Source organism: Rhinoderma darwinii, chromosome 1 (genome assembly GCF_050947455.1).
Source record: "Rhinoderma darwinii isolate aRhiDar2 chromosome 1, aRhiDar2.hap1, whole genome shotgun sequence".
In the NCBI taxonomy this organism is placed as follows: Eukaryota; Metazoa; Chordata; class Amphibia; order Anura; family Rhinodermatidae; genus Rhinoderma; species Rhinoderma darwinii.
This window is the reverse complement of record NC_134687.1, coordinates 236,139,159-236,164,321: the sequence shown is the minus strand read 5'-3', so window position 1 is coordinate 236,164,321 and position 25,163 is coordinate 236,139,159. Positions and strand designations below refer to the sequence as shown.

General features: G+C 43.8%; 1 protein-coding gene across 3 annotated transcripts in view; it reads left to right on the top strand.

Moving 5' to 3' along the window:
- The window catches only part of APTX (aprataxin), a 63,970-nt gene that overhangs the window by 29,419 nt on the left and 9,388 nt on the right, over positions 1 to 25,163 (top strand). For 2 of the 3 annotated variants that reach the window (XM_075862860.1, XM_075862844.1), the window contains exons 2-6: positions 1,003 to 1,139; positions 4,431 to 4,477; positions 10,286 to 10,588; positions 13,219 to 13,281; positions 17,785 to 18,011. In XM_075862860.1, the coding sequence (XP_075718975.1) occupies positions 1,010 to 1,139; positions 4,431 to 4,477; positions 10,286 to 10,588; positions 13,219 to 13,281; positions 17,785 to 18,011 (770 nt within the window). In that variant the 5' untranslated portion in view covers positions 1,003 to 1,009. Of the gene's footprint in view, positions 1 to 1,002; positions 1,140 to 4,430; positions 4,478 to 10,285; positions 10,589 to 13,218; positions 13,282 to 17,784; positions 18,012 to 25,163 lie in introns of those variants that run through there. The other variant, XM_075862852.1, reaches the window with a different exon arrangement.

The window sequence follows — 25,163 nt, the reverse complement described above, 5'->3', positions numbered from 1 at the left end:
CCGATACTAGCTTTCTGCCCGGGACTCCGCTCTGGGGAAGACCCTGACACACTCTCCATATATGGGCAGATATGTCAGGGAATTCCGCAGCGTCCCGGAACAGAGCCTATACTAGCGCTCTGCCCGGGACTCCGCTCTGGGGAAGACCCTGACACACTGTCCATATATGGGCAGCAATGTCAGGGAATTCCAGAGTCCCGGAGCAGAGCCTGTACTAGCGCTCTGCCCGGGACTCCGGCTCTGGGGAAGCCCCAGACATCGCTGTTCATATGTGGACAGTGATGTCAGGGAATTCCAGAGTCTCGGAGCAGAGCCGATACTAGCGGCTCTGTGTCCCGCGGGCCGCGTGCTTGAGACCCCTGCTCTACACGGTGCATACTTTTGCATCCCCTGATGTCTCTCTTGTTCGGATAGTTCAGCAGGCGGCAGCCCTCTGACCACATTCAGAATTTTCTTGTTCCAGAATTGTCAAGTTATGAGGAAAACAAGTATTTAATACAGGGCTGGACTAAACCAGTTTGTAATGGCGACTAGAAAATTTGCCCAGGCGATCGGGCGTACGGTTTCCACCAGGAAGGTGGGTGGGGGAGACTATGGGAGGCATGCTTTGACTACTGGGTGAGGAGGGGGGCTGAAGGATCTTTCTGTAAGCACTGAGATGTATTCTGAGACTGGGCAAGGCATGTCCATTTGTGATCCGGTTCTAGCAATTTCTAGGAGTATAAAAAGTTTTGTGGTGATCTATGTTCAGTTGGGAGATCTGCGGTAGGTCCGTTTTGTTGCAATTGTAATATGGACCTTAGAATTCTACATCTCGCAGGTTTGTTGCAAAATTCCTGTCATTTGAAAATTAGTTCCATACGTTTAAATGGGGTTGTTTCTTCATCATTGACATAGTTTTATGCAAACCCCATTCAGATGAATGGGACAATCTGATGTTTTTTGCATCAAATCTCCTGCGTGTAAATGTATCCTGATACTCTTCTATTCTTTCTTTTTCAGGACTACAATGCTTGACTGCTGGTTAGTAAGTAAAGAAAAAACATGCTGCAGAATCAAACTGCCTCATGCTGAGCCAGTAGTGATTGGGCGCGGACCAGAGACACAAATAGTGGACAAGAAATGTTCCCGGCATCAAGGTAATGTTAACATTTTAAAAGAAGCGTTTTGCTTGTTTGTGGCTGTTGGCTACTTTGTATCTTTTACTGTAAACCCTTCTTTTTATTTCTTTATAAAAAGTAGTGTTTCCGAACATCAGGTACTGAAAGCTGAACTTAAATTGGCTATCGTTATAAATGACCTTTATACTATGTTTCTAAATATAAGAGTAGCAAATGAATTTGGATACTTAAAGTGTAACTGTCATTTCAATTTTTTCCCCATAAAGCAATAGTACAAGCAGCAATAAGAAACTTTGTAATAAATCCTTTTACAGAAAAATGTCTCTTTCTCCACTTGTCAGACTCCTTTCCCCCTTCCTCCTGCACTGATCACTCAGTCTGAATTTTACTGGTCCGTATTGAGTAGGTCTAAGATGAAGATGATTATCCGCTCACTTATAGATTAGGTTACAGCTGCTGCCCATAGAAGTCTATGGAGAGGGAGAGAAGGGAGCAGTTGCTGCTGCTTTTAGAAACCCTTTTTCTGTCTCATCCGTTGCTTGATTCTCAACAACACGGCTCCTAGCTACTGTATAATGTCCTCCATGCTGCTGCTTGTGTGTGTGTTAAAGGGAGATAGGGGAGCAGGATTTCCTCCCTTCTCTGTGTGCTGTGTATGGGAGACGACCTAGCCACTGTCCTCTGTGGAGCGGAGTTCAGGGAAAACGGACAATTCGAGATGGAGTCTGCAGAGTAGTAAACTGGTGATAAATGCTGAATACATGTCATATAATGGGCAGGTATAGTGTTATTTCTCATGTACACACATGACCACTTATTTAAAGGTCACCTGAAACGCCAGTTAAATTTTAACACTTTGCTGATAAGGTACTTGACATCACCAGACAATATTTTAGATCACTGGAAATGTTACTTGGGTCCAACAATACAGTGATATTGGGGGTTCTCATATCAGCATGACTGTTTGGCATTTTGACACTGATACCTTCCTGTGCTGGATTCTGTGATTTCAAGAGATGGAAAAGAATTTAATACAAGTAATTGGGTATTTTAGGGGTTGGTGATTGACCATAATATAGAAATGCTAAATTGTGTATTTTTTCTCTCTCGGGAATTACTCCTAAAGGGAGGAAGCGTAAACACTTTGAATTTTCTGCAATGGATTTAATTGCGGAAAATCTGCACCATATTACAGTAGCAAAGCGGATGATATTTGAACCAACCTCACCCACACGCTGCGTAAAAAAATCAGCCAAAAAACATTCATAAAATATCCTCCTGTCAATTTATGCTGCAGAATTGCCGTTTTCCTGTTGCAGGGTTTTCCTACATTTGAATTCAATGGGGAGGTAAAACCTGCAACAAATAGCAGATGTTGCGATTTTTGTGGTGGAAATGCTGCGAATCCGCTGAGAAAAAGGCAACTCCTGCGTCCAGCCCCGGCCTTCAGGGATGATGTTCCATCCCATGCGACTACTGCAGTCAATCACAGGCTATAGCAGTCACATGGAATGAAACGTCATCCCAGGAGGCTGTGCTGCTGGACATCAGAGGGGGGGCATCGCCATGGCTACGGGAATGTATAGTTGTTAGTTTTTTTTCTGTACCCGCTGTTTTACACAGCGGACAATCCGGATGAAAAACTGGACCACAACTTTGTGAGTTTTTTTTAGCTGGAATTTCCTGCAGGACCAAGGCGGCATCCGCCCAGTGTGAACATACCCATTGGGTTTGTTTTCATCACAGACAATCCCTTCCATATAGGAGACCGATCCTGAAACAACTGGCAAACAGCTGATTTTGTGGAGCAAAGCCTCGGCCAGCCAGACATTACAAATATCGTATTCTGTGGCTGAAATTCAGTTATAGACCGCATCTGTTAAAGAAATCTTCTAAAACTTGCACTTTATTCCATATATGCTTTAACCCGTTAGTGACCGACCCATCGTGTTTCTACGTCGGTCACTAACGGGCCTTATTCCGATGCCATAGACTTTATAGCTGTCAAATCTCCCTGCTCTCAGCTGCCATCGATCTCACCCGTTTAACCCCTCAGATGCGGTGCACAATAGCGTGCACCGCATCTGAGTGGTTTTGGAGAGAGGGAGGGAGCTCTCTCTCTCTCCCACCGACACCCGGCGATACGATCACCGAGTGTCTGTGTCTCCAATGGCAGCCGGGGGTCTAATAAAGGCCCCCAGGTCTGCCTGGAGTGAATGCCTGCTAGATCATGCCGCAGGCATGACCTAGCAGATGCCTGTCCGTGTTAAATGGACAGGCAGTAATACACTGCAATACAAAAGTATTGCAGTGTATTATAAATGCGATCGCAGAATCGCATATTATAGTCCCCTAATGGGACTAGTAAAAAAGTGAAAAAAAAGTTTAATAAAGTTAACTAAAAAAAAATGAAAAACCCAGCTTTTCCCCTTACAAAATGCTTTACTATTAAAAAAACAAAATAAAGTTAAAAAGTTACACATATTTGGTATCGCCGCGTCCGTAACGACCCCGACTATAAATCTATTACATTATTTAACCCGCACGGTGAACGCCATAAAAAAACTATGGAAAAATTGCTGTTTTCTGTGATAAAAAAATGTGATAAAAAGTGATCAAAAAGTCGCATCTACTCCAAAATGGTACCAATAAAAACTACAAGTCGTCCCGCAAAAAAAAAACCCTCATTCAACTGCATCGGCGAAAAAATAAAAACGTTACGGCTCTTCAAATATGGAGACACAAAAACAAATAATTTTGAAAAAAAAGCGTTTTTACTGTGTAAAAGTAGTAAAACATACAAAAACTATACACATTTGGTATCGTTGCAATCGTAAAAACCCGCTGAATAAAGTTATTGTGTTATTTATATCACACGGTAAACGGCGTAGATTTAAGACGCGAAAAAGAGTGGCGAAATTTCAGGTTTTTTTCTATTTCCCCCCAAATAAAAGTTAATAAAAGTTCATCAATAAATAATATGTCCCCCAAAATGGTGCTATTGAAAAGTACAACTTGTCCCGCAAAAAACAAGACATTATACAGCTATGTCGACGCAAAAATAAAAAGGTTATAGCTCTTGGAATGCGACGATGGAAAAACTTTAAAAATGGCTTGATCATTAAGGTTTAAAATAGGCTGGTCATTAAGGGGTTAAGTATAGTAGCGTTTTGTTTTTGTTTTTTTTGTTTTTTTTAAGTTAGAGGTTCTCCAAAGTGAACGAAACACCACCACGCTGTTTTAAGAATATGAAATATTGCAATGAACAAACACCTCCATGAACCCAGCTTATTCTTTTTCTTTTTGCAGTGCAATTGATGTCCGATTGCAACAAAGGTTATGTGAAGGTCAGACAGGTATGTTTTTCTTGCTGCAAATTATGGTTTTAAGAGAAAATACCTATGTAACAAATTAAGTTACGTGAAACATTTTGATTCAGAAAATGAACATTCATCTAGTATGCAGACTGTGTGCTATTTTTGCTTGCGGTACAGAAATAATAATAGGAAATGGGTGGTTGTTTTGGTTGCTAGGAGCCTAGAACTTATTCACATAGCAACACGAGCATTGACATCCATTAAAGACAGTTGGGTTTTAAAGTACCGTAGCTATAAATACTCCAAGGGGGAGGGGAATTCTATTATGCTACTGATTTGTGAGTTTCAAAAATCTCTTTTTCACTTGTGGGAAGGAGGATAAAACATTACCTTGATGTCGTAAAAAAAATTCTCCGTAATTGCGCACCATAATACGGCCCGCAATTACGGACCCATTCAGTTTTATTGGCCGCGGACACCTTTCCGTATCGCTACGGATGGGTGTCCGTACCATAGAACTGTACCGGGAATTATGGAGCATGTCCATGTATGGAGCGATCGTGCTGTTTCTGGCCGTTCAACCTCTCAAAGCCTGCGCACGATTAAAGACCAGAGGGGGGGCACCCATAAAACCAAAAAAACAATGGAGGAATAATAATTTTTTTTCAGTTTCCCAGTACATTATATTGTTCTTTAATGCCAATGTATACTACAACTTCTCCCGCAAAAAATAAGCCTTCACACCACTCCATTGATGCAAAAATAAAAAAAGTTATGGCTCTTGGAAGGCGGGGAGTGAAAAATGAAAACGAAAAAAACAAAAAATGGCTTAGTCCTTTTTAAGCTGTTGGTATTACCATTATTTATATCTAGGAAATGCCTAGATGCTTCAGAAAGTGTGGGTCTTGAGTAGGGCAGGGAGACTATTTCCTAAATCAAAATCACAATTAATTGTACATGTAACCACGATTATGATTAATGAATGATTTAGTCCACACCCTTTTTGCATACCACGCCCCTTATTTGCATGCTGCGCCATTTAATTAATATCCCCTGAGCCTGCTGTAATGCCCCCTATTGATGCCCTCCACACAGTATAAAGTTCCCCATAGCTGCCCCCACCCTGTATAATGCCCCCACACAGCCCCAATAGTGCCTAATCAAATACATACTCGCCTAACCCCATTCCAACGACGAGTGGAGGTGATCCCTCTGCTCCTCTGGTCTGTGTGGCTCGGTGCAGACGGGTGGGATGACATCACTGCCTCGCGCCCGTCTGCGCCGAACCGTGAGCGTCCAGTGATACATAGTGAATGGTAGGGCAGGGAACTTACAGCTCCCTGCTCTACCATTGGATTCAACTGTATCTGCGTCCTGAGGATGCAGATACAGTTGAAACTGGGGAAAAATAACAAAATACGCAAGATGAAATCGGTTAATTTTGCTTAATTTCGGTTATGTTTTGTTTTTTTAATAATTTCCCAGCCCTAGTCTTGAAGTTTTTTGTGAGGATTGCTACTGAAATGTGTTCTGAGATTCTAAGTTTGCGGGTGTTACAGCCTATGTATCATGTGTATCATACCACATATGTTCTGTTGCAATTAATGTACATTTTTATAGGGTACAAAAGAGTGGGGTGTGACGAAAAAAAACCTGATTCTTTATCATTTATTTGCTTAGGCGACATCTATTCATTCCGCATTTGCAGCAGCTATTTATTTGAGCCAAGTAGGTTTAGTGTTATTTTCAAGGTACATGCTAAGGGACAATAAGTTGCTTTGTGACAATGACTTTCTTGCTACATAGTAGCAGCTTGTTCCTAGGATATCATGCAGTTTTACCTATTCTGCATCAAGATATAAATGTTTATTGTGTTTTGAATATTTAGTTGAAAAAGTTATTCCTTTGCGTTTTAGTTTCTTTTTATCTATCTGCATGCAAAAAGTCCCTTCTTTCTTGAATCTGCGATGGCTTGGGTTCTGTGTAGTACACAGTTATTGTCCCTGCTTCGTCGTAATCTCTGATCAATATTTTTACATTCTTGAAGGTAGACCTTATTTGAGGAGCAGGCTCTTTTTGCCTTATTACCTTCTTCAATGGGCAGAATTTTGGTGGGGTGAGCTGGATGGCAGCTGCTAGCATGTAGTGTGGTGTTTCCCGACAGTGGCTTTCGGGATAATTGGGTTTTGACTTTCCCCTGCTGTTCATTGTCCATAAGTAATATGTCCAAGACTGGAGTATGGTCATTATGATGTCGATAAATGAACCATGGATTGTCAGGATTCGTATTTAGATATGTCAGAAAGGAGGGGATAAGGGATCTCCCTGCCACAACATCAGGAGATCGTCGATATATCGATCGTACCTCTGTATACATTTTGTGGTAGGGATTATTCATGGTGTGTGTGTATATATACGGTGTTTCCCACTATGACATATATAGGTTGCCGAGGGAGGGGACTCTCATAGGACAGCCTTGCACCTGCAAGTAAAGGATATTGTCAATGTTGCAGAAGTTATGAGAGAAGAGAATCTGTGACCGTAAGGATATGATGTATTCCTTCAATCCCATAGAATAGCTGCTATACGTTGTAAGGTGATGTGACGGAGCTGTGATCTTTATTATGCAGGATTGATGTGTATAACACTGTTCCGTCACGGGTCAAGCAGCTGCTGTTGGAATTCCAAGTAAAGCTCTCCAGGGTCTTCAGGATTTCTTTACTGTCCTTAATAAGCCTAGCAGTTTCAGATATTAGTGGCTGCGGAAGATTGTGCAACCAAGCACTCTGTCTTTCTAGTAGAGAACCAATTACAGATAGAATTGGTCTAAATGGTGGAGGAAAAACATTTTTGTGCGTTTTTGGTAGAGCGTGGAAGATGGAGCATATAGGATGTTCTACAAGGAGAAACTCCATTTGTTTTGTGAATAGGAGAACTAAATGAAGGGGATAGTTGGATCGGCCTCCAGGTAGTGGTGTTGTAAAGCATGACTTTTACCTCACGTGCATATAGTGCTTTATCTAAAATAGCCACTGATTCGCCCTTGTCTGATGCTTGTACAGGTTTTTTTAATCTCATTTGGAAAGATTGTTTGTCTATGAAGAGATTGTAGGTTACATTCCACTGCCGTTTGGAAAGAGTCCATTGCAGGAACCCCGGACTGTATGGGATAGGAAGAAGGATTGGGTATTGAAGTTCTGTCCACTGTACTAAGTTTCGTGCCGTAGTCCTCATGTTTTTGATCCTGCAGACTCATTAGATGTAAAATGATTCTCCCCAAGAAAGTCCCTTAGAGGTGGATGTGTGATTTTCAATATTATCTGAAAAATGTCTTTTGACAGTAGATCAATACATTTATTGACGTCTCTCATGGTCCTATAATGATCAAATTTACACCATGGTACAAAGTTTAGTTCACTAGCAAGTACCTAGATTTGGCTCTGTAGGAATATTTGCTGATTCATGACACTATTGTGAGGTTGTCACTTGTGTTGGTTCTGTTTTGCGGGTTGGATATCCTCTTCGTCTGTGATGTTGGCGTCCAGCCCTATGTTTTAGTTATTTTTTTAAGAGGTTCTTTTAGAGTTGGGGGACTTGGCGTTTTTTTAATTGTGTATGCATTACACTGGAGGATGGGATAGAGATATCATTGCCTGATCAATCCGTGTTGACATTCGAGGTCTCATAATCTGAAGAACTAAAACTTGCATGATGTTGAATATTATTCCCTCTGTTCTCTTTCTCTAGGATGTATTTAGGCATATTGGTTTTCCTCTCCTTTCTGCGCTAGGTTTAAACCATAGGAATGGGAATGTACCGCAAATGTACTAAAGCGAATGTACCGCAAATGTAATTAGGCTTTTTTTTTGTGTGTTTTTGTTTTCTTCCACAAGGTGGGAAATATTAAAAATGAAATAATAATTTCACCAGTTTCCTATGTTGACCACCAGAGGGAGCACTTCCTATAATTACAGCAAGGTGAATTAGGCAAAGCAACCTGACTCACGGTTGCTGTAAATGTGGGAGAGACACTCTCCCTACTAGTGACCACACTCACCACCCCTCCCTATTTTTGTCTTTAAGCCAGGAGGAGAAGTCTTCAAATTGCCTAGCACTGTGCAGCACCATTTTATGAGTAACTGTACTATGGTAGGACGTGCTGATCATGGCGGCAGCAGCAGCTACGGGACACCCCAAAAGCCTGCGCATGATTAAAGACCAGAAGGGGCTCCCACGTCGTTTTCTTTAATTTAGTGATAGTTTTTTTAATAAATAGAACTGAATAGTAGTTACGGAAACAGCATAGCTCGGATGCTATGCTGCTTCTGTAACTGCCATTTACTACTATTGGAGTTACGGATACAGCGTAGCTCAGCGAGTTACGCTGTTTCCGTAACTCCCGACCATGTAATCAGTAAGTGGCCAGGAGCTGGATGAACATCCTCTAATTGTGGTGATTCCATCATTTTTGCTAGGGGTTAAATACTGCCACCAATCTGAGCAGGTAGAGCTGTGGTATAAAACATAAGGGAGGATCAGATTAGCATCTCAAGCCTCTAATGAGGAAGGAGGATGATCACAGAATAAAGCCCTCTTCAATGGCCGTTTTTCACGCACGATTTGCACCCGTGCGGGACCCGTTTCCACAGATCCCTCATATACATGTCCTACTTTTTTTTTTCCGGGCCCTTCACACGGTCTTTTAAAACAACGGCCATGTGAACAGCCCCATAGAATTACATGTAGCCGTGTGACGGCCGTTAAAAAAACGTCCGTCATACGACCTATTTTATATGCTCGTTTTCAATAAGGCATAACTCAGACTTTCTTAACAGGGTTGTCCAGGCACAGACAACTGATGACCTAGCTAAAGGATAGGTTATTAGTATATGATCGGTGGGGCTCAGAAACCCGGACTCCGCGCTGTTCAGTTGCTCAGGCCGCCGGATGTTATGCAGGGCATGAAGTATTTGTAGCTGGAAGCAGTTTACTTCGTACACTGCATAGCGGCCGTACTGCAGAACAGCAACTCTGCTCCTATTCTGTGACGGGAGCCAACTGCTTCCGGCATGGACATCCGTAGGCAGCCCGAGGAGCTGATGGGTCTGGGTGTCGGACCCCCACCGATCGTATACTGATGACCTATCCAGTGGATAGGTCATCAGTTGTTCGTGCATGGACAGCCCCTTTAAAGAGGCTCTTTCACCACATTATAAGTGCCCTATCTCTTACATAATGAGATTGGCGATGTAATGTAGGTAACAGCAGTGTTTTTTATTTAGAAAAACAATCTATTTTCACCAAGTTATGAGCGATTTTTAGCTTTACGCTAATGACTTTCGTAATGACCAACTGGGTGTGTTTTTACTTTTGACCAAGTGGGCGTTGTGGAGAGAAGTGTATGACGCTGACCAATCAGCGTCATACACTTCTCTCCATTCATGTAATCAGCACATAGTGATCCTGCGTTGTTCACTATGTGCTGTCACGTACACCCACATTAAAACGTTACTGAAGTGTCTTGACAGTGAATAGACATCACCTCCAGCCAGGACGGAATGTCTATTCACAATCCTGACACTTTGGTAACGTTTGTGTGGGACTTACAGCACAGCAAGCGTAATCTCGCGAGATCACGCTGTAAATGACAGGTTACAGTAGTAGGCAAACTCAAAACATGCCATACACTGCACCATCTACCTTATGTAGAGCTGTTGGAGAAGTTAATTTATATTTCTTCATCCTGATCCCTAGTCGTTGTTTTCCCATTACTATGTAAAGTATTATTCTCTAGATAACATAGATTCAGTCTCATGACATTAATTTAAAAAATCTTATTTTGTTTAGATAGGAACAAACCCAAGCAGTGTTGACTCTGTGGACATCGGTAAAGATCAAGAAGTCAAATTAAAGCCTGGCAACGTATTATATATTGTCAATAAATTGTACCCTTACACAGTAGAGTTTGTTAAAGAACCCGGAACCTCCAAAGCGAAAGGTGTCCCAGAGACAATCAAAAGTTTAAGCAAAAGGTCCCGTGACAGTCCTCAAAATGATAATTTGGAAATATTGAGGAAAAACCCAAAAGCGGAACTTGATGATGTACTGAACAACAGCGAGAGTAAAGAAATGCCACGGCATACTTCTGAGGTACGTTATCAGGCATTGTAGCAAAAAAACAAAAAACGCTTCTAGTGGAATGTAAAAATATATAACTTTGCATGCACACATTTTATTTAGAATTCTTTTTTCTCATTAAAATTAATGTTAAAACTTTGATATGTTTGCTGTAAAAATGGCCGAAAAATATTAACCTGGGAAGCACTTTTGCACCTCCTCAAAGCCCACCACATCTTTTGTTCAGTGCGAAAGGTAGAATGTTGTACGTTCTAATCAGAGCTTTCCCTCTCACCATCTCAACATCCAAACCTTCAAAAACAACCTGACCCACCTCTACCCTCGCCTTTTGGTCTCCATCCCCCTTTCCTCATAAATTTTACGCCCTTGCTGTTGTGGGCCTTCACTCCTGTACCAGTCTGTCACTCCGCAAGCTAATGCTTATTGGAATTTATGTTTTTATTGTCTTATGTTACTTGGTGGTCGTGCAAAATTGAGCCAGCAAAAAACTCCATAAAACCTGCTTGTGCGAATACATATAATATTGTTGAGATGGCACATGGCAGATTTCCTGCAGGAATTTTAGCTTTTGTCCCGTTGGTACTGGAACTTGAGGAAATTCATGCACATGTTGCAGAAGCCCCACCATTCAGATGTAATGAGCTGATTTTTCATTTCAATGATTTTTATTGAGTTTTTGTAAATGAGAAAGGTACAAACAGTCTGTTTCAATCGCAGAAATTTCTGCAGCAAATATGTGGCATGTGAATTCACCTCATTCAGATGGCAGTATTTAAGTCAGATCCTCTTTCAATCACATTAGGCCTCATGCACACGTGCATTTGTGGCCGTATACTATCTGCAATTGCGGATAGTATAAAACACATGTTAACCTATGGACCAATGCACACGACCGTGGTTTCAATTTTGGTTTATTGCCCGGAGCCTGGACCGCTAAAAGATAGGACGTGTCATTATACGGTCCGGATTTGCGGGCTAATTGAAATCAATGTGTGCACGGTCCGTGGATTGTGGACAGCCCGTGAATGACACGTAATCACGGACCGTGCACATAGCTATGGCCGAGTGCATGAGGCCTTACTTCAGAGGTTTATTAAAGGGGTAAAATCTCCAACAAATCCACTAATCATCATCTGTTATTATTCACAAATGTCTTGTCTACTGGTAATCTACTGTATTTACCAAGCTTAGGGCCTGTTCACATCACCGTTCGCTTTCTGTTCCGGGGTCCCGTCTGAGGTTTCCGTCGGGTGAACCCCGCAACGGAAAGTGACAGCACAGCTTCCGTTTCAGTCACCATTGATCTCAATGACGGAACTCCGGAACAGAAAGTGAACGGTGATGTGAACAGGCCCTAAGGCCTCATTCACACGGCAGGGTTTCCCGGCCGGGTGCCGGCCGTTCATAAATCGGCCGGCACCCGGCTGCATTAGGAATAATAGACCCCTAATGGGGCTATTCACACGACCGATTTTTTGACGGCCGGGAAAACCGCCCGTCAAAAAATAGGACATGCTCTATTTTTGCCCGGGTACCCGGCCGCCCGGCTCCCATAGAAGTCTATGGGGCCGGGTAATACACGGCCATCACCGGGATGTGTCCCGAGTGACGGCCGGGTTTTCCGGCTCTTGCGCTCTATCTCCTCCTCCTCACAGCGCAGAGTGCATGTGAGGAGGAGGAGTTGATGCCATTCTGACGAATGGCATCGCTGTACACGGTGTGGCAGGGCCGGGGTGTACAGCAGGTGGAAGGGAGCGCTGCGCTGGCTCCCTTCCCCTGCTTGTTTTAAAAGCGCCCTGGCCCGGCGACACCTTTGATGGCATGTGTACTCAGAATCCTGACACTTCTGACTCTTTTTTTGTGAGATTCCAGCAACGGATACGAAATCTCGCGAGATTACGGAGGTAAACGAGATTTTGTTTCCCTTGCTGTAAATCTCACAAAAAAGAGTCAGAAGTGTCAGGATTCTGAGTACACATGACGTCCAGGCTGGATGGTCATGTGTATTCATTATCAGGACACGGTAGTAATGTTAGGGCTTGTGTATGAGGCTGCACATAGTGATATAACTATATCGCTAGTGCAGTGTAAATGAATGGAGAGGAGTGCATGATGCCGATTGGTCAGCATCATATGCTCCTCTGTACAACGCCCACTTGGTCGAAAGTAAAAATACGCCCACTTGGGCATTAAGAAAGCTCATTAGCATAAACCAAAATCGCTCCTAACGTTGTGAAAATAGATCGTTTTCTTAAATAAAAAGCATTACTGTCACCTACATTACAGTGCCCATCTCCTTATGTAGGAGACAGGGCACTTATAATGTGGTGACAGAGCTTCTTTAAGGCCTTTTTCAGCCCTGGTCATTAAGGGGTTAAATGGTTCCTTTACAAAATACTACTTGTCCCACAAAAAACAAGCCCTCATGCAGCTACGTTGATGGAAAAATTAAAATGTTATGGCTTCGGAAGGTGAGGATGAAAAAACAAAAACTTTCTGCAGCCGGAAGGAGTTAATTTGTTGTTATACACCTAAAGGCATAAATAAAAAATGCCCTACAAGTACATCTATAGTATGTTCTTTGCTTTTGGACATTTTATGGTTTTTTTTGTGCTAACCTGTACTTTTTGTTAACTAAATAGATTAAAGCCCAAGGACACTGGAGTCAAGGATTAAAGGTTTCTATTCAGGATCCAAATATGCAGGTACTACTCATTCATTTAGTCATAATGTGAAATAATTTCCTGGAATCGGGCAGCAGTTTTGAGGAGTAGGACGGGAAGTGTAACTTTTGTGTCAGTCATGCAAGAAATGGCCGTTTAATGTGCCAATGAGTAGCCCACTAGAGCCGCAACGCAAAGAGGGGCTGCCCGCATTCCGTGATGAGAACCTTGGAGCTCTTGAACATGAAGGGGTCATCTTGTGATTGCGGCATCGGGAGCATTAAACGTCGTTTTCCTTGGTCCTGCAGCTTGCATGACTGACACAACAGGTAGCGTTACTCTCTATATAGCGCGGTCAGCAATGTTGTGGGCTCAAAACTGTTGACCAATTCCTTATTAAGCCACTTTCATACCTCCAATATTTTGCATCCGGATTTGTAAGCCAAAACCAGGAGTGGATGCAAAACCCAGAAGAGGTACAAATCTTTTGATTACACTTTTTTCTCTCTTTAGGTTACACTCCTGGTTTTGTATGCACAATACTGACCAAATCCGTATTGTGTGAAAGTGGGCAGGTCTCTTCCACATGGCAGTATTTTGCTTTAGTATATGTAAGCCTGCACAGAAAAGATATACTGGACAGATTTGCATCTCTTCCATGTTCCGTACCCACTCCTGGTTTTAGCTTCCAAATCCTAATGCAAAAGACTGCTGTTTTCAAAGTGGCTTAAAAATCAAACAAAACAAAAACCTGTAAATACACCCTTAGGGTATGTTCACACGGGCTATTTTCAGCCGTTTTTCGGGCCGTAGACGCCCCGAAAAGTGGCTGAAAATGTGGGGGTTGAACGCCTCCAAACATCTGCCCATTGATTTCAATGGGAAAAACGGCGTTCCGTTCCCATGGGGCGTTTTTAACGTAGCCGTTTGTGCATGTCACTTCTTGAGTCGTTTTTGGAGCCGTTTTTCATTGACTCAATAGAAAAACCGCTCTAAAAACGCCCCTTGAAAACGGCTCCGTAATTTCAGCCGTTTTTTGTTAAGCGTGTAATCATAGCCTTAGGCCACTTTCACATGACTGTATTTTGCATCAGTATTTGGAGGCCAAAATTACACAAACCCACCCCACCCCACCCCAAAAATTATTTCTGTGTAAATCCCACCCCTGGTTTTCGCTTCCAAATATTAATGCAAAATACTGACCAAAATACTGTCATGTGAAAGTGGCCTAAGGGTGTATTTCCAGGTTTTTTGTTTTATTTTTTTGTTTTCTTTGCGAATTCACCCTAAAAGGCCCTGTTCACACAGAGTTTTTTGAATTTCCGTTTGGAATATTGAGGAATTTTGATCTGCCTGCACGCCGCGTTTTTCGCTCGCGCCCATTGAGTGCCACGGGCAAAAACGCTGCGAAATAGGTCAGAGGCGTAAACGCCAGAAGATGGGGCATGCCGCTTCTTTTTACCGGGAGGCATTTTCTGAAGTTTTTTGGTGCGTTTTCTGACGCGGTTTCCGCATAAAAAAAAACTCCGTGTGAACAGGGTCTTAGGCTGGGTTCACGTGGAGTATTTTGCAGGCAGAAAATCGGCCTCGAAATCCAGTTTGGAATCTTGAGGCAGATTTTGCTCTGCCTGCACGCCATTTTTCGCCCAGGGCCAAAAAACCGCCGCGAAGTATGCTTTCTCTGCCTCCCATTGATGTCAATGGAAGGTAAGAAGTGTAAACGGCTGAAGATAGGGCATGTCCCTTCTTTTTCCTGCGAGACGGTTTTTCCGCTCGCGGGAAAAAACCGCCTCCGCCTCCCATTGAAATAATTGGCAGCCTTTTTTAGCGTGTTTTCCGATGCGATTTCCGCGTAAAAAAACTTGTAAAAAAAACTCTGTGTGAACTGACCCTTAGGAGGTCATTCCCATCTTAGGCCCTGTTCACAGGGAGTTTTTTTTGCCACAGAAACTGTGGCAAAAACCGGCCGAAATTGCCTCCCATTGGGAGCTGGAGGCATTTTTTTCCTGCGAGCGGAAGAAAACGCTTGCAGGAAAAAGCGACATGCCCTATTTGGAGGCGTTTTTTTTGGCAAAAAACGCTTAGTTTTTTTCTTTGCCTGTTGAAGACAAAGGCAAAAAACGCCTGTGCTGCAAAACCACTTCAAAACTACCGGAGCTGATTTTTACTGGCACAATTTTCTGCCTGCAAAAAAATCTGTGTGAACAGGGCCTTAGACATTTATGAAATATCCTCAGGATAAAGTCTGTGTGGGTTCACATTATGCTGTATGTTTGTATTTTGCATCTGTTTTTTTTGTGGGGGGGTTTTTCAGAATGCAAATAGTGGGGAAAAAAAGAGTTGCCATTTTTTTTTTTTTTTTTGTATTCTAAGGTAGGATTCACGTCTGTCTGCCCTACAACACTTAGGCTGGATTCACACGAGCATGTTCGGTCCATAATGGACGGAACGTATTTCAGCCGCAAGTCCCGGACAGAACACACTGCAGGGAGCCGGGCTCCTACGACGCTAGGAGTCCCTGCCTCTCCATGGAACTATTGTCCCATACTGAAAACATGATTACAGTACGGGACAGTTGTCCTGCAGCGAGGCAGGGACTCCTAGCGTCGTACATAAGTATGATGCTAGGTGCCCGGCTCCGTGCAGTGTGTTCAGTCCGGGACTTGCGGCCGAAATGCGTTCCGTCCATTACGGACGTAGTGTGCTCGTGTGAATCCAGCCTTATACCATCTTTTATGCTAAAGATGTACGAAATCAGCAGTTATCCACCATTAAAACTGACAGCCAAAGATATAGCAACCCCCTTCTTAAAAAAAAGAGCAGGCGCGATAATTCTAGTGCAGGTTACATTTCTGTTTTATGGCAGAAAAAGAGAATACTGACAGAATGATAGATCGAGAACAGGGGTCACTCAACCCCCGTCCTGTCTGGTGAGGTGGCTGCTGGCCACCGATTCCAAAAAGGGATTATTTGGAGAGGTGGCCATACACGCGCGCAGCTCTCTCCATTATGTTCTAAGGTCGTTACGAAAACAGCCGAGCAGCGCATGCTTGACTGTGGGAGGGGAAGGGAAGTGGGCAGTGCTTGGACCCGCATCTATGAGACAGAAGTGGAAGTAGCCGTGGATTGCACTGAACCATGCACCTGCAAACAGAAGCTTTAGGGAGGATATACACGAACGTGTAATACGTCCGTGCAACGCACGTGCTTTTCGCGCGCCTCGCACGGACCTATGCTAGTCTATGGGGCAGGGCAGACTGTCAGTGATTTTTACGCAGCGTGAGTAAGCTGCGTAAAACTCACGACAGGTCCTATATTTCTGCGGTTTTTGCGCATCACGCACCCATTGAAGTCAATGGGTGCTTGAAAATCACGCATGCCTCACGGAGGCGCCTCCGTGGGACATGCGTGATTCGCGCAACAGCAGGCAAACTATGAATGTAAACAGAAAAACACCACGTGCTTTTCGGTTTACAAACAGTGTCATAATGATGGCGGCTGCGCGAAAAGCACGCAGCCGCGCACCATATGATCATGACACACGGAGCTGTCAAGTACCTTTTGCGCGCGCAAAACACTGCACACGCTCGTGTAAATCCTCCCTTAGAACGCTCCTATGATATACACAGTCCAGCAATCAATCATAGCCAGCTATGCACGCAAAAAAACAATTTTATTTTTTTTCCAAGCTTAGAAAATAGAATAACGTACTCGCGATGCAAGTAGTTACATTTGGATACGTTTCAGTTCTTTTTAGTTTGTGTTTTTTTTCATTTTTCCTCTTTATTTTAAAGCCAGGAACGCGGAGTTTCCCTTCTAATGCCTCCTTGCCGTGATGTTTTTGGAGACTCCGCCCCTTTATTCATGCATGCCGATCATAGCTCTGTGTAATAAGGGCAATGATCAGCTGATCTGCTATTTTATGCAGCATTAAAAATAATCGTGGTCGGCAGCACATCTCCCTGTGTAATAGGGGAGATGCGCTGGCGACATGATGAAAATGTATAAGGACGAGCAATCGTAGTAACGAGCGCTCGTCCCTATACATATACAATCATTGCTTTGTGTGATAGGAGCAAATGAGCACCGATCAACGAGCGGTCTCGTTGATCTGTGCTCGTTTACACCGCCCATTTCGGGCCGTATAATAGTACCCATAGGTAGTAGGAACGTCTTTGCAGGACAGCGCTGGAGGAGGATATTCAGTAGCTGGGGCATACAGGAGGGTGGGGACTACAGACAGTGCTGGGCAGAGAAGAGATCAGGAAGTGCTCACCCCCACCTTGCTTTTTCCTAAATTGTCATCATTGCCTCAGCCAAACATAACAAGATTATATATGTAATGTTAAAACAGCAGTGAAGACCGGAAAAGGAAATAGGGGATGTAGGATTTAACTCCAGGTCCTGCATATGACCAGGAGAGATTAAGTAATCCCTGCAATAGCAAATTTATAATATAAGCTTTTGAGTGTAATCTATTGTAATAAATGCGGAGGAACATGCTGGCTTGTATTCAACTTGACTTTTTTTTATTGTTTAACGCAGGTTTTCAAAGATGACAAAGTTGTGGTAATTAAGGACAAATACCCCAAAGCACGTTACCACTGGCTGGTTTTACCATTGCAATCTATATCTAGTCTGAAGATGCTGCGTACAGAACATCTGGAGTTATTACAGCACATGCATGCAGTGGGGGAGAAGATTGCACAGCAGCATTCAGCCCACAGCAAAGCACAATTTAGGCTAGGCTACCATGCTATTCCAAGCATGAGGTGAGATAATTTGGCTTCACCACCTTAAAGGGGTATTCCCAGAATCAACAATTATCGCCTATGTACACAGGATAGGTGATAATTGTCTGATCGCTAGGAGAATGGGAGTCCCGAGCCCCCTGTTCTTCCTTACTGCTCGACTGCAGTGTGGAGGACACTGAATGGAGCGGCTGGCGCGTGCTTAACTGCCGCTCCATTCAAACTCCTGATCACTGCGGGGGGTGCAGTGAGGATGAACGTGGGGTTCAGAACCCTCAATTTGCGATCGATGGGGCCCTCAGCGATCAGACCATTATCACCTATCCTGTGGATAAGTGATAATTCTCAATTCTGGGATAACCCCTTTTAAAGTGGGTTTGTGTAATTATTGACTGTCTTTTCTCTTTCGTATCTTTGGGGGACACAGAAACTATGGGTATTGACCCTGCCACTAGGAGGCTGACACAATGGGGAAAAAAAAGTTAGCCCCTCCTATATAGAGACTGTATGCAGACACAGATCTATCTTCCCCAGGTCTGCTCTATATTCCTTTTATTATAGTTTTAATTTTTTTCTCTTTTAGGTTGGGGGAAACCAGGAAAGTTGAGACACCCTCTCCGGTCCCATTCCCCCCCTAACTGCAACATGAGGGAACAGTCAAACTATCTCCTCACTCTCGCTTACGGCCGGAGGGAATAGGCCAGTTTGGCTGCCCCGTTGCCATCTGGGATACCCTGCAAATCAAGAATACTGAAGCCTCTGACTCTGAAGAGGTGTCTTTTAAGTATACGCAGCGTTTCCCCAATTACTTCAGCAAACATTCCGAGTTTAATAAGGTACTGACCAGGTAGTGGAAGCACCTGGACAAGTGTTTCCAAAAACCTAAGTAATTTGATATCCTTTACCCCTTTCCTGCTGATCTGGCTTCTAAATGGGCTGCTTCTCCTGCAGTGAAACCACTGGTATCCCCATTTTCCAAGTCTTCCACTCTCCCACTGGAGGATGCTCCCTCTCTAATGAATCCTATGGACAGGCTCAGTGAGGTTCTCGCCAAGTCTGGTTTGAAGCGTCTGGATCAGCCCTATGCCCAGCCTTCGCATCCACTTGGGTTTCCAAGGCATTATCCATGTGGGCCAAGCAGCTCAAGCGTGAGATCCTGATCGGAACTCTAGCAGACAAGATAGAGTACCTCGCTAGCCAGATCGCCAAAACTAGCAAATATCTTTGTTCTGCATCTTTGTAGTCAACTTGGTGCTCCTCTCACTCTGTCAGTAATATCATGGCCATCTGCAGGTTTATCTGGTTGAAGATCTGGAGCACAGATGCATCTTCTAAATGTCCATTGCTGGTTTTCCCTTTACCGAAACGCATCGGTTTGGCAGTAGATTGGTCAGTTATCTTAGGGCCACTGGCGGTAAGAGTTATTTTCCTCTGCAGTCCAGAGTCAGACGTTCGGGCCTGGACTGAAAGTCGGTGCCCTTTTGTCAATTTTTCAACTACCTTATGAAGAGACTTTCCTTCCAGCCTGGCCCCTTCCTGCACTCAACCTGGTCGTACCTCGACCAAGCCTGCGATACATAAGTACACAACCACCTAAAGCGTTGCTTCCATCTGAGTACACCATTCAGGTGGGAAGAAGGCTTCCTTTCCTCCAGGACGTGTGGCTCTCCCTTGGGGGGAGGACAACTAGGTCAGCGACGTTATGTCGACCAGATACACGATGGAGATCGCCTCGATGGAACCAAAAGAGTTTCTTCAGTGGATATACAGGACGCCGTTCTTTCAGTTTGCGCTCCGCTCTGCTCATTTTCAGTTTGTCTATCCTTTCGGATTGGCCACAACTCCCCGCGTGTTCAAAAAGATCAAGATGTCCGTCATAGCCCTTCTCCAGGTTAGAGGGGGGTCTTGGACTTTCCCTCAACCGTCCCCTCTCTAGTGCAGATTCTGCATTCGTGTCCTAGGCAGAATGGATCAAAACAATTCAGTTTGCCCAATTTCCCTCCAGACCTTTGCAGATGGCTATCTTGTCCAGCTGGGTCAAGTCCCTTCTAGGTCTATGGATCGGCTCTGCCCGGAGCTGTTCCCCAGTCTGCCATAGTGGCTTGACTCTTTCCTCCTGGTACATTTGTTGGTTACATAGTTATTGTTAGTACGGTTGAAATAAAGACACATGTCCAAGTTCTGACCATAGGTGCCAGTGTCCTGGACTGGGGGAGGTTTTCTCCATCACATGGTACAAGGCCAATGAAACAGACAGGAAGCCCGATTGCCTTTCAACATCTTGGAGCTCAGAGCAATCTTTCTCTCTCTCACTTGCTCTCTAGCAACACCTACTAGAGGCGCACACGGTTCGGATACAGACAAAGTACGACAATTAGTCACAAGGACTCGTGACCCTCTGGCTGTCGCTATGGATGCTCTAGTGACTCCATGGACACTGTTCACCTTTCCATTAGGGCTGGGCCATTATGGCCTAAATCAAAATAACGATTAATTGAACCTGTAACCTCGATTTATGATTAATGAATGATTATTTAGACCACACCCCTTTTTGCATGCCCTAGCGCTGGGCAATTAATCGAAAAACCCCTGAGATTCAGAGCAGTTAATCGACTTTCTCTTGCGTATTTCGTTTTTTTCAATTATTTTTCCCGCTTGAAACTGTATCTGCATCTTCAGGACGCAGATACAGTTGAATCCAATGGTAGAGCAGGTAACTTACGGCACACTGCTCTATGTATCGCCGGATGCAAGGCAGTAATGTCCGTATGCCTGTCTGCACCGAGCTGCAGAGACCAGAGGACCAGACTGATCTTCTCTACTCGTTGTTGGAACGGGGTTAGGTAAGTACGTCTAACAGGGCCCGCTCCAGGTTTGTGGGCCCTTGGGCGACACGGACTTAGTGGGCCCCTTTGCGGGGGTAATTACAGCGGCAGTAAAATGGTAGAAAAGTCACATTGTGCTCCCATATAGAAGTTAGGTCCCCAGTTACATAGTTACATAGTTACATAGTTACATAGTTAGTACGGCTGAAAAAAGACACATGTCCATCAAGTTCAACCAAGGGAAGGGAAAAGGGAAGGAAAAATTTCTACACATAGGAGCTAATATTTTTTTGTTCTAGGAAATTATCTAACCCTTTTTTAAAGCCATCTACTGTCCCTGCTGTGACCAGCTCCTGCGGTAGGCTATTCCATAAATTCACAGTTCTCACTGTAAAGAAGCCTTGTCGCCTCTGCAGCTTGAACCTTTTTTTCTCCAGACGGAGGGAGTGCCCCCTTGTTTTTTGAGGGGGTTTTACAAGGAACAGGATTTCACCATATTTTTTGTATGTGCCATTAATATATTTATATAAGTTAATCATGTCCCCCCTTAGTCTTCTTTTTTCAAGGCTAAATAGGTTTAATTCTTTCAATCTTTCCTCATAACTTAAATTCTCCATGCCCCTTATTAGCTTCGTTGCTCTTCTTTGTATTTTTTCCAACTCCAGGGCATCCTTTCTATGAACTGGAGCCCAGAACTGAACTGCATATTCTAGATGAGGCCTCACTAATGCTTTGTAAAGTGGCATTATTACATCCCTGTCCCGCGAGTCCATGCCTCTTTTAATACACGACAATATCCTGCTGGCCTTTGAAGCAGCTGATTGACACTGCATGCTGTTATTGAGTTTATGATTTACAAGTACACCCAGATCCTTCTCAACAAGTGAATCCGCCAGTGTAGCGCCCCCTAGGACATATGATGCATGCAGGTTGTTGGTACCAAGATGCATAACTTTACATTTATCTACATTAAACTTCATTTGCCAAGTGGACGCCCAAACACTTAGTTTGTTTAAATCTGCCTGTAATTCATGAACATCTTCCATAGTCTGAACTATATTACATAGCTTGGTGTCATCTGCAAAAATAGAAATAGTGCTATTAATCCCTTCCTCTATATCATTAATAAATAAGTTGAATAATAGTGGTCCCAGCACTGAACCCTGGGGTACACCACTTATAACCGGGGACCATTCAGAGAAGGAATCATTGACCACAACCCTCTGGATACGGTCCTTGAGCCAATTCTCAATCCAATTACAAACTATATTTTCTAAACCTATAGTCCTTAATTTACCCATTAGGCGTCTATGGGGGACAGTGTCAAATGCCTTTGCAAAGTCCAAAAACACTAAATCCACAGCGGCCCCTCTGTCTAGACTTCTGCTCACCTCTTCATAAAAACAGATTAGGTTAGTTTGACAACTTCTGTCCTTAGTAAAACCGTGCTGGCTGTCACTTATAATGCTATTTATTGTCACATAATCCTGTATATAGTCCCTCAATAGCCCCTCAAACATTTTCCCCACGATGGATGTTAAGCTTACTGGTCTATAATTACCCGGGGAAGACCTAGAGCCCTTTTTGAAAATAGGCACCACATTTGCCCTGCGCCAGTCCCTTGGCACTATACCAGTCACTAGAGATTCTCTGAATATTATGAAAAGGGGGACAGAAATAACTGAACTAAGCTCTTTAAGAATTCTAGGGTGTAACCCATCTGGTCCCGGAGCCTTGTGCACATTTATTTTATTTAATTTAGCTTGGACCATCTCTACATTCATCCAATTCAGTATATCAACTGATATATTAACAGCACTGGCACCGGCTACATCAGCTGCTCTTTCTTCTGTTGTATATACAGAGCTAAAGAACCCATTTAGTAACTCTGCCTTCTCTTGATCCCCTGTGATCAACTCCCCATTACCATTATCTAGGGGTCCTACATGTTCAGACCTTGGCTTTTTTGCATTTATATGCTTGAAGAATTTTTTAGGATTTGTTTTACTATCCTTGGCCACCTGCCTTTCATTTTGTATTTTTGCTAATTTTATTACATTTTTACAGATTTTATTAAGCTCTTTATATTTTACAAAGGCTACAGCTGTACCCTCAGATTTGTATTTTTTAAATGCCCTTTTTTTGTCATGTATTGCCCCTTTCACAGAAGGTGTAAGCCATGTGGGGTTTAATTTGAGTCGTTTATACTTATTACCTGTAGGAATAAATTTTGCACTATAATAACTCAAAGTAGATGTGAAAATCTCCAATTTATCATTTGTCCCATTATTTGACATTAGTTCTTCCCAGTCTATATCCTAAATTGCAGCCCTCATCCTGGGGAAATTGGCTTTCTTAAAATGAAATGTTTTTGCCCTCCCAGCCTGCGTTTGTTTTTTACGGTATAGGTAAAATGTAACTATATTATGATCACTGTTACCGAGGTTTTCACGAACATTGACATTCCCAACAAGATCTGCATTATTAGAAATGACCAGATCCAACAGAGCTTCACCTCTAGTCGGGTCTTCCACAAACTGGCCCATAAAATTTTCCTGCAACAGGTTGAGGAAATGTCTCCCCTTTGCAGTTGAAGCCGAACCATGACACCAATTAATATCCCGGAAATTAAAATCTCCCATTATCACTACAGTACCCGCCTGTGCAGCCCGCTCCATCTGTTTATATATCTGACCTTCCATCTCCTCAGTTATATTGGGGGGTCTATAGATTACACCAAAAGTAATTTTTTCAGTGTTTACCTCCCTTTCTAGTTCCACCCACAAGGTTTCAACCTCCTCACAGTCTTCACCCACTATTGTCTCTTTCACACTCGCCTTCATATCACTTCTCACATACAGACATACACCACCACCTTTCCTATTTGTCCTGTCTTTACGAAAAAGTGTAAAACCCTGTAGATTTACAGCCCAGTCATGTGAAGAGTCCAGCCATGTTTCAGCAACACCAACTATATCTATATTTTCTTCCAGTATCAAGGCCTCCAGCTCCCCCATTTTGCTTGCTAGACTTCTGGCATTTGTGAACATACACTTTAACTTGCCTGTCAGTTTTTCACCGATAAATTTAGTGCCCACTGTAGATAGTGCCACACAGCCCACCCCCTCCCTGGTCGTGCCTTTGGGGCTCCCATAGCATTGCCGACTCTCTGGCTGGGGATTCCGCTTTAGGAGGAGCCCCTGACGTCATTGTCCATATATAGACAGTGATGTCAAGGGCTTCCCCAGAGACTGAGTACCGGAGCAGAGCCACTTCTAGCGCTCTGCCTGGGACTCCTTCTCTCCTCATGGCATCACTGTCCATATATGCACAGTGATGTCAGAGGCAACCCCAGAGTCGGAGTCCCAGAGTAGATCGCTAGTATAGGCTCTGCTCCGAGACTCCAGATCTGGGAAAGCCCCTGACATCACTGTCCATATATGGATAGGGATGTCAGATGCAATCCCAGAGCCAAAGTCCCACCTATTAGCTAGGTATGCTAGATAGCTCTCTACTCTGCCATTTACTAGGCTACATACTCCCAGGCAGAGTGCTAGAAGGGGATCTGCTCCGGGACTCTGGCAGGGGCTTGCCCAGAGGCAATGTCCATATATGGCCAGTGATGTCAGGGGAAACCCCAGAGCCGGAGTCCCAGAGCAGAGCACTAGTATAGGCTCTGCTACGGAACTCTGGTGAATCCTCTGACATCACTGTCCATTTATGGACAGTGGTCAGGGGCTTGCTCAGAGGCAGAGTCCCCTAGTACTCTGCCTGGGAGTATGTAGCCTAGTAAACGGCAGAGTAGGGAGCTACCTCCCTGCTCTGCCATAGCGAAGGGGGCTCTGTCCAGAAGCAGAATCCCGTCGGCAACACTCTGGCTGGGGATTCCACTCCTGGAGGAGCCATGCAGCGTCGGCACCCGGCTGCCAAACGGGGACCCCGAAGGGCAGTGGGCCCGGGTTCTCCGGGTGCTGATACCGGCCCTCACGTATAATATTATTTTTATTAGGCACTATTGGGGCTGTGTGGGGACAGCTATGAAGGAAGTTATAGGGGCATTATACTGTGTGGGGAGCACTATGGGGTCAATATACTGTTTGGGGGCAGTGTCTGGGTATATTATATACAGTAGTATACAACAGGCTCAGGGGATAAATATTAATTCAATGGTGTGGCATGCAAAAGGGGTGTGGCCTAAATAATAATTTATTAATCGTAATCGAGGTTACATGTCTAATTAATCGTGATTTTGATTTCGGTCATAATCACCCAGCCCTACAATGCCCCCTATTTGCATGCTACGCCATTGAATTAATATTTATCCCTGAGCCTGCTGTGTATATAATAT